At 39.6% G+C, this 14,948-nt stretch overlaps 1 protein-coding gene across 1 annotated transcript in view; it reads left to right on the top strand.

Moving 5' to 3' along the window:
- Positions 1-317: 317 nt before the first annotated feature.
- ENPEP (glutamyl aminopeptidase) overlaps positions 318-14,948 on the top strand; it is a 34,026-nt gene continuing 19,395 nt past the window's right edge. The window contains exons 1-4 of the mRNA XM_005517520.3: positions 318-1,219; positions 5,972-6,113; positions 8,961-9,092; positions 13,174-13,294. Coding sequence (XP_005517577.2) covers positions 555-1,219; positions 5,972-6,113; positions 8,961-9,092; positions 13,174-13,294 — 1,060 coding nt within the window. The 5' untranslated portion in view covers positions 318-554. The remainder of the gene's footprint in view (positions 1,220-5,971; positions 6,114-8,960; positions 9,093-13,173; positions 13,295-14,948) is intronic.

Genomic DNA, 14,948 nt, shown 5'->3' with positions numbered 1-14,948 from the left:
GTGGAAATACAAGGAAATCTTTGTTAGTAAGAGGAAAGAAAAAAACCCCTAAACCTCAAAAACCTAAACAAGGCACAGCAGGGGAAAAAAGGAAGATGTAGTGGCGAAGGTTGAGGGTTTGGAGCAGTTACACCTCTATCTGCAAACTCCTTCTGAAAGCTGCTGACAGAGCTTTGGCATCTGATCATCTCCTGACTGCTGATTAACATAGCACTGTTTTATATTTAACTCAGGCCAGAACAGGAGGGGCTGGGGGTGGGGTTGCACTGCTTATAAGGGGAGCACGGCAGAAACAATGTTCTTCTGTGTCAGTTCCCTCCGTCTCCCAGTCCAGCTGCACTTCTTTTGATCATGTTTCCTCCAAATGCATGTTGCCTTTAATTAATTGAGCGTCTCGTGGAAAGCGAGGTGCGGGAGACAAGCAGAGAACAGCTATAGCTACACAATTAAAATACAAACCAAGACTGCTGAGTTTACTGAATGCAAGTGCTGAAGTGGCTAATAAGCTTTTTTGTGGTTAATGTTTTGCTCTGAGAACAGACCTAGGAGCAGAGATGGAGGGCATGGATTTTGAGGATGAGAAGTCCAAGAGGTACTGCATGAAGACAAAGCATGTGGCTATCATCTGTGGAGTTGTGGTTGTTGTAGGACTTGCTGTGGGGCTTGGTGTGGGATTGAGCAGACCCAAACCTCCAAAGACAACAGAGCAACCAACAACAACAACAACAACAACAACAACAACAACAACAACAACAACAACAACAACAACAACAGAACAGCCTCCTCCCCCAGTGGATTTGGATCCCTGTCCTTCCAAGAATGATGAGACTGGAGACTGGAGACATTTTAGGCTTCCCACTTATGTCAAGCCTGTCCATTATGATCTGGAAATCAAGCCTGAAATGGAGAAAGACACTTACAGTGGGACAGTCAGTATATCCATTGCTTTGGAAAAACCAACCAGCTCCCTGTGGCTTCACCTGCGAGAGACCAAGGTTACAGAAATACCCACACTCCGGAAATCTTCGGGACAGCAGATTGCTCTGAATGACTGCTTTGAGTACAAGCCACAAGAATACATTGTGGTGAAGGCAGCAGCAGAGCTCCCTGTCACTGATGAAAGTGATCCCTATGTGCTCACCCTGAAGTTTCAAGGCTGGCTGAATGGTTCGCTGGTTGGGTTTTATAGGACCACCTATACTGAGAACGGACAGATCAAGTAAAGCAGTTTTATTTATTAAAATTTATTCTCTATTTTTACTTGCTCAGGTTTGCTCTATTCCTGTTTCAGCTTTTCAGTCTTGTCTCTCACCAACTTGCTGGCATTTCTGGGCTGTTTTTTAGTTTTCTTATTCCCCTAAGGAAGATGCTGTATTCAAAACCCTTTGGCTTCTGACTAGTGAATGTGGGCTAGAGAGATGAGAGGTTTGTTATTATTCTGAAAAGTCTTGTCAAACTCTACTGGTCTGAGCTTACCTTTGAACTGAATGACTCCCTCAAAGAGCTGGAGAGATCAAGGCCTGTTTTCATCTCTATAGTACAATAAATAGCATACAACTATCTAACATAACATAACACCCTCTCCTGTTATCCCCAAGGTAACAGTTTTGGTGTAAAATGTTCTGATAGTTTTCCTGATAGCATACCTCCTTGGTTTTGTAAGCCTAAGGAATATTCAAACCAGAACTTCCCTGTCTCTCTTGCAGCTGGTTTAAATTATATGTAGGAAAGTCTAAACAATTAGGGATTATATTTTACTTTTGGTTATTTTTTTGGTTTTTTCTGTTTTTGGTGCTCCATCTCTCCCTTATTAATATATCAATAGTATTGAAAGATTACAAGAGCCTCTACCAGTTCAGCTAACCCATTGCACTTTCCAGGTTTGCACTGCTTCAAGGTAGAAGCTTGAAGAAGCCATTGCCCACTGCCCAAAGGCTTCTCTTCGCAGTTAATGTATAGAGAGGACACTCACCCATTTTCTGATATTTACATTTCTGAAGAGACTCATTCCAGCCTTTACAGCTGGGAGACAGACTTGGCTAGACTTTTACAAGGCCCTGTAGAAGAAGCATGGAGACAAACACGGATGTGTTTTCATGGCATTTCTTTGCCCTTCTGGGACAATGGTGTCATGAGCTTTTCCTTTTGTTTTCCTCCATCTAGGACTTCAGCACTTCTCTGACTTAAAAGGTGTTTTAGTTTTATACTTAGAGTAGTTTTGGTTTCATACTTTGAGCATCTGACATCTCCACAGCTGTTTTAAAGTGCAACCTCCTAGCATCCTTCTAAGTTGAAGTGTGTTACTTCCTTTACATTGGTGAAGGATATCTAGATATTGCATTTATAGCCCCAGGCCTGTCATAACCCCAGAACAGCAGGACACAGGTCTTCTGAGTTGTGGAGCAGGAGAGGTGAGTGCCTGTCCCTCAAATCAAGACAGTATAGGTAGACAAGGGCCGAGTATCTAATACCAGGAAGAAAGGAGGACTTTAAAACTAAAGAAAGTATAAAATGTGAGCTCACTTGGACTCTTCCTACATCTTGAATAGGATGCTGGAAACTACAATTGCAAGGATGATCTTAGCCAGCAGTCTGAAAACTCTCAGCACAGAAAGGAACTTGAAGGTGTGAGTTTGTTAGGCTTGAGAAAGGCTTTAATGAGTGAAAATTTTGAAAAAATTTTCATGTGATTGAAAATGGGCAGATTGGGCAGATTGTTTGTGGGGGTGGCAGAGGTGATGTACATGATAGTAGTAAGTATAGCTTTTAAAGTAAAGCAACCATCAGCCAAGTTGTTACTATGCAGCAGAGGGTAGAGGGTAGGATGGGGTGAGGAAGGACAGTGAAGGAAGGGTTTTATTACTGATTAAAAACACATTTTCCTCCAGCATTCTCCTTAAAATAATGCTGACTGGAATTCACATTTTTATTTTGCCTTTGCCTGAGGTAGACACCATCCTTGGAAAATTTCAACCCAAATAGTTCTGTTCTTGTCATGTTGCAAGTAAATGCAAATCAGATCAGGTAACAGCAATGATCAAACAAGTCTGTTAATAGTGGATGTTAAAGAGAAGAGGGCTGAGGTAAAAAGGAGATCCAAGATGTAATTAACTTACTCTATTATCCCTTCTGTGCAGTGTTAGAAGCAGTGGGAGCTTTTGAGAGATTTAATGACACTGAAAGTCAGCTCCTAGGGCTGAGCTGCTCCCCAGATGTTTATCTGTGAAGGCAAAGGTTTGCCAAAGCATAGCTATAAGGCCTTTTGTTTACAAACTGGGCACATGTCCAGGCTCTGCTGTTGCTTAGATTCAAATCTCCCACCACACTTCGTGGATAACAGGTAGAGATGTGCTGAACATGCCTCTAAGTCTGGGATCCTTGAGAGGCTTAGGGAGAACACCTCATTTGGGGATCCTGTTCAGACAGATCACACAATCCCCATCAGGAAAAAAGTGCTTTTGGACATGCCCTGAAGCAGATTGTGAGATACCTTGGAATCATGACTATTTAAATTGATGTGCATATGCAGGTAGGGAACAGGAAAGCAGAAACTTTGAAAATGCAGATTTTGGACACAGACCTGAGTAGATGCTTCTGTGGGTTCCTAAATCTAGCCATAAGCACTTAAGTCCTTTGGTAAAACTATTCCTCTGTCTGTGCATTTCATTTCCCCATTGATGAAAATGGAATAACAGTCCTTCCCTACTTTGCATAAAGCAGTGAGCGTAACTACCTTACATTTGTATTTTCTGATCTTATCGAAAGGAGCAAAAGAAGAGTCCTTGGCTGGTGTACTGGGTTATTCAAGTCATTAGTTTCTCTCAGGGAATGTGCTAAAGCCCCCTTGTATTTTTTCCTTATTATTAAAAATAACACAAACATGTCATAGCAGCTGGCTTTCATTTTTGCACCACTATTAGTGACAAGGTATGTTCTCCCTTTTTGAGGAATCCCCTCTGTTGTTCATAAGAGAACAGGAGGCTGGCACATGGCTAACAGGGATGTATTTAGGATTTTGTTGAATAGAGAAGTGAAAATTTTTCTTCTGTGTGCAAAAGTAACACTGCTGATTTTCTTCTTCAAGGAGAAAGTTTTCTCAGAAGAACCAATGAGTTGTAATTTTAAGACTGAGAAAAATGCTTTAATTAGCTCAGGGAGGAGGGGTTTGACACTAATGCCTTGTACTTCAGGGGAGAGGAAAAAAAAGAAAATTCATCATGGTTCTAAGTGCATCACTCTTTTATTTTGAGAACAGCTGGATGCAGTCTCAGCCAGATCTTCACTTCTTATTGCTATGATGTTTACAACTGTCAACTCTAGTTCATATTTAAAGGTCTGGACATCAACTTCAAGAGCAGAAGCCAACAAGCAGTGAAGAAAATCTTATCTAAAAATTACATTATGCCATGTGAAAGTGAATTACAACATTTCATGTTTCTATTGCCACTTCCATGCATGCCATAGTCTGGAGTTCTCATCATCTAGCTTATAAGAAGGGTAGTGCTGAGGTTTTTTACTCCTAATGTCTGTCTGCCTCAGCAAACTTATGAGGATAGATGGATTATCACCTTATAAATCAACAGATATATCACAATGTTATCAGTCTGTAGGAACAAGATATAAATGTGTCAAAATATATAGCCAAGTTTTTAACCAATAGCAGTGAAGTATTGCCCTGGAGGCTTGGAGTTAACTTAATTGTGAAATAGCTCTCAAATCCTATGAAAAGTAGAGAGTGACAGCAAAGAATGCACCAAGCAAAAAAAACTCTACTGAGTCTGAAATTATGTTAAGGTGAAAGTTCATTATGCTTTCTGCCCATGAACCTTTGAGTTACTATTCCAAGGAACATGAACCGAGAGAACCCAGACATACTACCTGTGTCAGGCTTGTAAATGACCCTTGCTGCTACAAGTTCCTAATGACCAGTTTAGTATTTAACCATCACAGGGAAATACCAAGGGCAACAGAAACACTGAAAAATTGTTTGTCAAGTGAGCTTGTCAGACTGCTGCAGATCTGTAATTTATGAGGTACACTTTTAATTACTTTTAGGAAAGAAAAACTACCTTAATATAGTTGGAGCAGCTGTAGAAGTGCTGTCAGAAAATGCTCGACATTCCAGATTAATTGAAGGAGCATCTGTGATCCCTTTCACCATCAATCACTGGAGAATATGCTCTGCCACTGTGTGGGTCATTAATGGGGGAGCCCAATGTCACTGAGAGAAGCAAGCACAACATGAACACTCAGAACCTTCACCTTGTGTTTTTACATGGCACCTATTGTCTAGCTCCTTCAGCTGGTTGTGCATAACTGAGATGACTTTATGACCCTCCCAACACAGCTTGCATAGCATCAGTTATGTACTAGGATATTCACCTGAACTTTCCATGCTTTCTCCAGCAGTTTCACAAATGGAGTCAGGGGAGCATAAGAGCACAAGGAGAAAACAATGTGGTAAATGCAGAAAAAGAAACACACAAGCAGGATGAGATTTATTGGCATTTACACAATTTCAAGGTGTCGCTTCAGGAGATGTTCAAGACCCTAATCTCAAAATAAGCTGCAGTGGGTAAACAACTCATAGAGTGACTTATTCCTTTTAGGTGATATAATCAGCTCTTTATTTTAGGTGCATAAATCAATGGGAAAGCTCAGCAGGAGGGTGAGCAAAGTTTTCACTATGCATGAGAGGTCATGCCTCTCTTATTGCCTGTCTCCTAAAAATATTTTATGATAAGCAATTTGCATTAGCTTTGCTCTGAAACCTAGAGAATTTTGTTGACAGATAGACTATGCAATGTCAGTTCATGCATTTCTGATGGAGCCTGCTTTTATGAATGGATAAATATGCACAAATATTTGTAGCTGAATTTAGTTTGTGAAATAATTTAAAAAATGCTTAGAAATTGCAGACAAGATTTCAAAGCCATATAGTGAAGTCTTGCCAATGTGTTGTTTGTTTCAGGAGCATTGCAGCTACTGATCATGAGCCAACAGATGCACGGAAATCATTTCCTTGCTTTGACGAGCCAAACAAAAAGGCAACATACAACATATCCATCATCCATCAAGATGTGTACCAAGCGCTTTCAAACATGCCAGTACAGGTAGGTATTTCCCAACTGCTGCCTAAGTGGAAGGGTTCTGTAGAGCCACTGAAAGGTAATGTGGGTTGCCAGGTTCTTGCACGTTCACAGACTCTTCTACTCAGGCACTGTAAAATTCAGGGTTAATAAACATTCCATGAACAGAACTGGTTGGCTGGTTGGGACTTGGAGAGGACCAGCACACAACATGGCAGCACAGAGTCAAATCCAAAGCAAAAATGGAACATCTCTTCTGTTGTTAGCCAGCTGACCTTCTGTTCAGATGTTCTAGGTGAGCATCCTCTGCTAACTATAAACAGATATTGGCAGACTCTTCAGTCAAACTGGGTAGGCTCAAAGAATGAGTACTCTGAAGGACTGCTGATTCCCACATAGAAAGTCTGAAATAATCACTAAAGCTGCATAATGGTCCAGAACAAGGATCTGCTGATCACAATTTAATGGCAAATAATCCTGCTAGCCAGAAAGACTAGGATTATTCCTTTTAATAATGGAGGATCTGAAGCCCCATCTATCAGCTCGTGGGTGTGGACGTTTGTCATCCCACCATGTCTATAATTTCCTGAATAACCCATTTCTAGACCTACTGTCAAATTCCAAATTTTGCATGAAATTCAATGGCATCAATTATCTACTTCTGGGCCTTTTGGAAGAAGACTGAATGGCTTTCAGATATGAGAGTTTCTACTGAATAGTTCAGCTGAATGTGTAGTCCATTGTATAAGTTCTGAAGAGGGAGATAAAGTGCCAAGTTTAAAAAAAAAAAAAAAAAAAGAGCTTCCAGCCTCTCCAGCCTCCAGGCTGTTGGCATTTGCATTTTTCCAAACACTCCCCCACCCAGAAAACAAAGGTCTGCTTTAATTTAGAGTCCCCTAAACTTATTCTCCTAGCAATGCAGCTGAGATATCTATTACCAGGCTGATACAGATGCATCCATACCCTTTGTACATCTAAAGCTCTGACCCATTGTTATTAAAAATCTTTCTATGATACCTTGAAGGCCACCAGGCACTTTGATGAACAACACATGAAAGGAGATTGCAGTACCTTTCCTTACAGACCTCAGATAAGTGAGAGTACAAGCAAGGAAGTAAGGGGATAACACCATATATTATCAAGATTTATTGTGTTTCGAGATTTATTTTACAGCTTGACCATGTGGACATTGCCTCTATTATGGATCTACAATAATAAGCTTGCAAAGGGCTAACTACTGCTTCTTAATTGATTTGCTAAAAAATAAGTACAGATAAGAAAATGTAGGTTATGCTAAATTCATACTGAGGTTTGACTAAGGGATTATAGCAGGGAACTTTTTCATCTGGTCAAGGTCAGTAGCTCTGGTCTTAGTAGTGAGAGAACATTGGGAAAGATCTTTTCCACGTATGGAAATATAAGAGTTTGTAAATGCAAGGCATGCTGTATGTTACATGTCCTGTAGTAGTTGGGTGGTGTGGAGTTTTATAATCAGCATGGCAAAATCCAATCAGCAAAATCAGAATCTTGTACATTTCATTTGCATTTTTTACTGGAGTTGAGTTTCTTCAATTTTTTTTCCCACTCAAGTCCTGACTTTGTTGAAATAACAAAAGATATAAAAACAGAATCAAAATGGGTAACATAATGGAAAATTAGTGAGTGGAAAATTGTGAATACCTTTTCAAAAAGGGGTAATGGATATATCTGTGAATAGGTGTTTTTGCTCATGGAATCATATTACCTGTAACATTAACTGTCTGTGCTTTATTTATATTTTGTTCATAACAAAAACTCTCATGAACCACTGTATCTCTAGAAGGCTAATGTCTTATATATGCTTTTGGTTTTCGTTCTATTTAAGTTAGTCCAGTCAGAAGCACAAAAGTTTCCAGACTATAGAAAAAAAGGAATAGAAGAAATATATGTTCAGAATAGAATCACAGAATAAGCTGAGTTGTAAGGGACCCATCAAGATCATCAAGTCCAACTCCTGGCCCTGTGCAGGACAACCCAAGAGTCACACCATGTCCCAGAGAGCATGGTCCAAACACTTCTGGAACTTTGTCAGGTTTGGTGTTGTGACCACTTTCCTGGGGAGCCTGTTCCAGTTTTCACCCTCTGGGTGAAAAACCTTTTGATTATTTGATTATAAATCAAACCTAAACCTCCCCTGACTCAACTTCATGCCCTTTCCTCGAGTCCTGTCACTGGTCATGGGAAAGAAGAGATCAGTGTCTACCCCTTCCTATTTAGTGCCGTTAGCAAACTTGAAAGAAAAACCATCTGGGAAAATCAGGAATGTTTTTAAATTTATTTGCAAAATAAAAACTATGATCAACACTAAATTTTATGTATATTTAGGCAAGCCACCAATTAGCAGTGCTCATTTGTATTTGAATTAGTTCAGGATAGATTTATTAGACTGGCCTCTATACCAGGCAGCATCCCTCCATCATGACTTAAAATGTGATGAATGTATTTAAGAGAAGGGAGAATTCAGTCTCTTCTCTTCTATGTCCAAAGTGATGTTATTTTACACAACTATTGCCAAAACAAAACACAGCATACACCAGAAAACTCCTGTTGGCAAAATTTCTGTTCATGTTAGCAATTTCAAATCCCTGATGAAAATTAGAGCAAGGTAAACCTATTTAGTGCCAAAAAAGCAAAGTACCATTTCATGTATTGTAGAAGAAAAATACCTTGTCTGTTCTCATGCCTTCAGCATGAACAGAAATGCCAGAAGAAGTGGACCTGGAGAGGTGATTTGTTGCTCCTATGCAGTTGCAGCCTTTATACAAATATTGTACTCCTATGCATGTGTTTGAAATTTCAAAAATCAATTTCATTATTTTTGCATTTCTGCAGAAAACTGTACAGCTTGGTGATGGCTGGAATCGAACAACTTTTGAGAAGTCAGTTCCCATGAGCACTTACTTGGTATGCTTTGCAGTGCATCAGTTTGCCTGGGTAGAAAGAATATCAGCAAGTGGAAAACCAGTAAGTCCTTCTGCAGCCTGAATGTGGTTCAGATGGCAGATATGCCTTGATTTGCGTCTTTTCTTAAAAATATATTTTTATACAATCAGTGACATATTTTTCCTTTTCCTGTAGCTTATTTTATGCAGCCTATTTTATCAGATTAGGTGTTCACAGTGGTCCCTCTGACTTTGAGTACATAGTGTTTTGCAGTTCTTCCCTCTCTCCCATCTTTGTGAGGGCCCAGTTAGTACCTCCCATATGAGCACACAGGTGAGGAAAGAGCACTCTTTTTCCGAATTCATCCCGGACTCAAAGCCCAGTGACTGAAGGAATGTACAAGTTAGGGAGTACAGGAGAGTGACAGGCCATGAATACTTTACAGTTTTCTGTGGGTTAAAAAGAATGAATTGTACTTGATGTTATTACAGCCTATATGCTGAGACAGGATTACAGTGCTATGTGCCATTATGTACTGGCTTGCTTTATTTCACAAGAGTGGCAACAGGCAACTGCCCAGTGTAAGCTCTGTAAAAATAAGTATAGAAGTGATAGTGTCTGCCTAAACAGGTGGGTATTTGGTAGATCCCCTAATGAAGTGAATAGGTTTGAACATTAATCTATTAAATTAATATAGGTCCTTCATTTAGGTGCAGTATGCAGGCCAATCCATTTCTTGCTAAGATTCAAATCTCCTGAAGGTGTAGCTGACATGAAGAGATCACGAGACATTATATTAAATCAAAAAACTGAAATCCAAAATACAACTTGCCCCTCAACAGAAATCCTCATTTAGCCTAAACTTAGTTTGGGATACTCAGCCTGATGTTAATTGTTTATTGGTTTAGATCTTTTTCTTATCTGATACACAGAGTGATCACTAGGGCTATATGCCCTTGCTTCTTTCCCTTCCTTTCCCCTTATGTAGCACAGAGTCTTGTCATTCACATGAACTGGCAGTGCTTTCCTTGTTTTCTGGAGACAATGTCACAAATGGACAGGGAATCTAGAATAAAACCCCAGCCAGGCTACTGTTCCCTTAGAAAGCTAGCTCTTCCTTAGTTTCTTTAACTGAAAAAGCTAATCAAATCCTTCCCTACTGAAATCTGTTCACTGATGTTAAAATCTGTCACACAGAAATCTCCAAAGTTCTGATTCAGCTCTTACCAAAGGCTTCCAGTCACAGCACTGTGCAGATGCCTCTCTCTGTGCCCTCCCTAGTGTCATGCTATATGCTTATATTTCTACTAGACAAATAACTAAAGCTAAATTACACTAAGATAAGCAAATGGAGCCTGGTTTGAGATACAGATATAATATTCTTTGTACTCTGCTGTTTGGCTAAATAATTCACAGGAGTACATTTTTATGCCTCCCAGTCACACAATTTTGTTCAATGCTCTTCAGCATAGCTGATCCACTCATTATCAGGGACAGGACTTTGGCAACTTGGTCTCAATAGATATCCTCTAGAGTTCAGTTCCTTTAAAAATCAGAATTTGTCTAGATTTTTGTGCAGAATATAATGCAGTGGGGGGAAAAGTGTACTGAAGGAGTGTGCAACACTGTTTTCTACATGCAGAAGTTAAACATTCACTACTTGTCCATGCCACGCTCCTGAGTATGGCCCTGAGGTCACTGGTTTTTTCCCCAAGCAAAACAGTACAGCCCACAATGTTCCTGACTGGTTGTAGTTTTTCTAAATAAAAGGGAGTGTTCACTGAAACATGGTAATTAAAGCGTGTGTGTGTAGAAGCTGGAGTATTCATGTCAGTACAGAGGTTGCCTGAAGAAACATCTTCTAATTCAAGCCTATGTTACTACATATTTTATTAATGCTGTTCACTAAACAATGTCTGAGGACTTGCCTGCACTAGAAAACCTGGGGTTTAAGTGAGGTTAAAATCATAACTTTCCTTTCTCTTAACATGGACATAGTTTTACCAATATAAAACACATACATAAGACCCATCACTAAAAATTATCTTTTCCCCAGGGAAACCAGGCTATCTTTAGGGGCTTTAATCATATATATAGAAAGTTATTAATATATATAGAAAGTTAATTATATATATAGAAAATTATTCTCCTAACCTTTCCAAGCCTTTCCAAGGCTTCCTGTCCAAGAATTTTGAAGACCAGCTGAACAATGAGGCATTTAGATTCACCAACTACTAAAAAGAACATTCCATAGTTTGTTGTGTAAATTTCTAACAATAAATCTCTCATTCAACAGAAAGTATCCACTTGATCCAAAAATTACTTTCATAAACAACAGCAAGAGCATATAGCTCACATGATATAGTAAATTATTTTAAAATTCTGCCATTAACTCTGAAAGCCCTAATGAAGACATTCATGAAATCAGTGGTGGGAAATGTGCCTACAGCTGGAAACAATGCTCCTGAGCTGATTACCTGTCAGGTACTGAATATCTGGTTTGGAAAATCACAGAGGAGATTATACAAATGAAACCCAAAGTCAGTTTTAGTGCAGGCTGAAGGTTTTGGAAACCATTAATATGGATCAGCTAGGGGACTGAAGACTGCTAAATTGGGTAAAGAGCTTACAGAAATGGAAATTGCAGATTGTAATTGCAAACTGACCCTGGGGGAAATCCCCTGGCTGGAATAGATTCCCGATTGAATTTCATAAGCTTTTTTTTTGGTTGTTTTTTTATTTTGGGGGTTTTTTTGGTTTTGTTTTTGTTTCAGCTTTATTTCTGACCACTTTCCCATCCTCCCCTCTCATTGGAGGAAGTGTAATTTATGGTATTGAAATCAATGTGTTGTCAGTTTCCAAAACAGTTCCTGGAATAGACCAGCTCCTTTTCTCAGCTTGAGCCCTAAACTCCTGGCTGTAAGACAGCACTGAAGGAGTAAACAAGCCACACCAGTGAAGTCAGATGAATGTGTCCCATTCATAAGAGTCATGGAGCTGGCAAAATGAGATCAGTTTTCCTAATCCATATTGAAATCTCTAATCCACACTGGAGATTTTCAGAGGTGGGGAAGAGAACAGTCAACATATAGCTCCAGCAGGTTTTGGGAGACAGAGGGAAAGATCCCTAAAAGGTTCCATGAATTCTGAGCTCAAACTTTGTCTTCACAATGTGAAGATAACTTCTCAAAAGGTTTTTTCAAGTTGCAGGCCTCCTCATCATGGGCAAGGGTGCCATAAAAATTCTAGTCCTCCAGAGCTTTCCTAGTGCTTGACAACAATAGCCAAAGCAGACCCAGGGACAAGGCTTCAGGGATAGAAAGGCCAACATTCATCACATCATTTTTTGCATTTTATATATACAGGAGGAGCACAGAAATGGTCACTCATCACACACAGGGCTACCAAACATGCAAGTTTGCCCAGACTTGCCTGGTCATAAAAGAAAGAACTGATTTTTGCCTATGATTTCCTGGGGAGCAGCAGCCCAGAAGGCACCAAAGCTGAGACTGAGTGGCTGTGTGGGCCAACACAGTTGGTCAAACAGCCACTCTACCTGCACAGGCCAGCATGTCTGGGAAGCGTCACAGATCTTGTAAATGCACTGTCTTCAGTGGGTTTGAGATCTTCAAATATACAAGGACAAGAGGAAATGATAATGATAGCACATAGGAAAGGTGCAAAGAAGCTGAGTAAGATAAGATGCCATGGGCTTCTGACACTTTTCAGTACAGATGTGCTCCTCAAGATTGATCTGTGGGATCAGTCAAGATCAGTGAACTGCTCAGAACAAGTGGATCCCATTTGATCGTGCTCTCCCACTTTCCTTCTTGAGAAAACCAGGCCATGGGGAAGTAGGGGCCGGTATACAATCAGGTCCTGCTCCAAGCTTGGCCACTGTGAGCCTCTGGACATGGGTCTTGCCAGTTTTACACTTCAGACGAACAGTGGAAAGTGTGCATATATTGACTTGGTCTCTCTTATGTACAACACTTGAAAAACTTTGTTAAATAAATGTGATAGGGAACAGAATTCAGTGTTCAGGCCAGTCTCAGAAAAAACCTGCAGTGTTATTGATATGTATGCTAAATGCCTTTTCAGTGTTTGACACCTGATTCTTTTTAACTAAAAACTTTTCTAATTGTCTCTCTGTATTTTACAGCTGAGAGTTTACGCCCAGCCACAGCAAATACACACAGCAGAATATGCAGCAAAAGTAACAAAAATTGTATTCGACTTCTTTGAAGAGTACTTTAATTTGAGCTACTCCCTTCCAAAACTAGGTGATTATTATCATTTATATTTTTCATTTTGTGAATTCAGTGTTGTGGTTATGTTGCTCGTACAGAACTCTGTGCTTTGGTGGAAAACAGCATGAAAGCATTTGGCTGCCAACCGCTGATATTATGTCAGGATGTTTTAAAAACTGTACCAATGTAGTTCAAGATGTTTCTAAATGTCATGATGGATGAGTTGGTCTCTGTTACTGTTTAGTTACCAGTTCTCACAGTTCAGTTTGCTGAACTGGAGAACTGGTCCTGGCATGTTTATTTTAAAGCGTCTTGTGGAAAAAACAAAGGCAAGCATTGGTGTCATCAGCAAAGGACCATCATGAGTTAAAACAGAGCCAGAAGTTTCAGAAAAATATGTACCACTTCCATGTGAACTTCTGGACAAAAGTCAGCAGTGAGATAAGTGAAGATGTAAACTGTCAGAGAGTATGTCATATTATTTATTAACCTTAGTGCAAAGTGGGTGTGTGTGTATCCACTTTTTAGAAAGATGAATGTGGTCCAGCATATAATTTGTAGTTTCTACTGCTGAGCTAAATAAAGATCTGGGACTAAATAAGAGTGGGCACACTCTCAAATTTTGCCCATGGTTACAAAACTAGCAAAGATAAGGTAGTGCATTTGGACATCCTTTAGCATGAAATGGACTCTGGATCTGATTCACGCAGTTTAACACGCACAAAAATCAAGCTGGGAATGCAGTCAGAGTTTTGGAAATTCTCCCTCCTAAGACCTACAAAGAGGTGATTCAGTTAGGTTCATGAACTTAAAAGGATGCAAAAATACTAGCTGCAAACAAGTCAAGACAATGTAAGGGGGAAAAATCCCCAAAACTTTGAAGACAATTAATAATGCTGTGCAAACCTTTTGTTGGTGGTTTGTGCCTGTACCTATCAGGCTAACCTAAGTTACTTTAACAAAGACTTTTACCTCCTCGTTTCAAAACAGCACCTGAGTTTACTACAAATATGTTCACATTTCAATGACAACTGAATTAAGGAAACCAGTACAATATGATGTTTCACACACTGGTCCCCAGTAATAATAGTCACTATATCTCACCTGTGCTTTATATTCAAACTTTCACTGTCATGAAAGCCTGATGACTTTGCCATGGCAGCACCTGGATAAAGGCCTGTCTGTGTGACAGGATGGACTGGTATCTCCAGGTCAGCAATGTCACAGGATAGATACTTCTGTAGATTCTACACTGTTTTTTCCAGAATGACCAGAATGTTGGATCACTAACCTTGACTTGCCATGTTGTTTCCTTATTTTTAGAAGTTATCCAGGTCAAACCTGGTGAATCAGATATGTTTCTGCATAATGGTTTATTTAAATATTGTATTTCACATTGATTTATGGCTTCTGGCATTACCTTTCTCCTTGTATCCTCATTTTGACTATCATTGAAGCCCTTGACAAACTACCAGCTTTGATTCTGTAATCAAGTTGTTTAATTTAAAATAATTAATTCCTATCTTCTGTTGGAGCGGGGTGAAGGGTTTTCATTCTATTCAGTTTTAAATCCATCTGTACTTTTTCACTAACCCACATAGAAAGCCTGTGGTCATTATTTGCAGAAGAAAATGCCAGTTCAATTGAGTCTGCAATTCTCATTTAAACCTGTATTGATTACTGACCA

This window comes from Pseudopodoces humilis, chromosome 6 (assembly GCF_049639895.1).
Source record: "Pseudopodoces humilis isolate 2021_Gansu_Grassland_sample_001 chromosome 6, ASM4963989v1, whole genome shotgun sequence".
Lineage (NCBI taxonomy): Eukaryota > Metazoa > Chordata > Aves > Passeriformes > Paridae > Pseudopodoces > Pseudopodoces humilis.
This window is presented reverse-complemented; position numbering and strand designations above follow the sequence as displayed.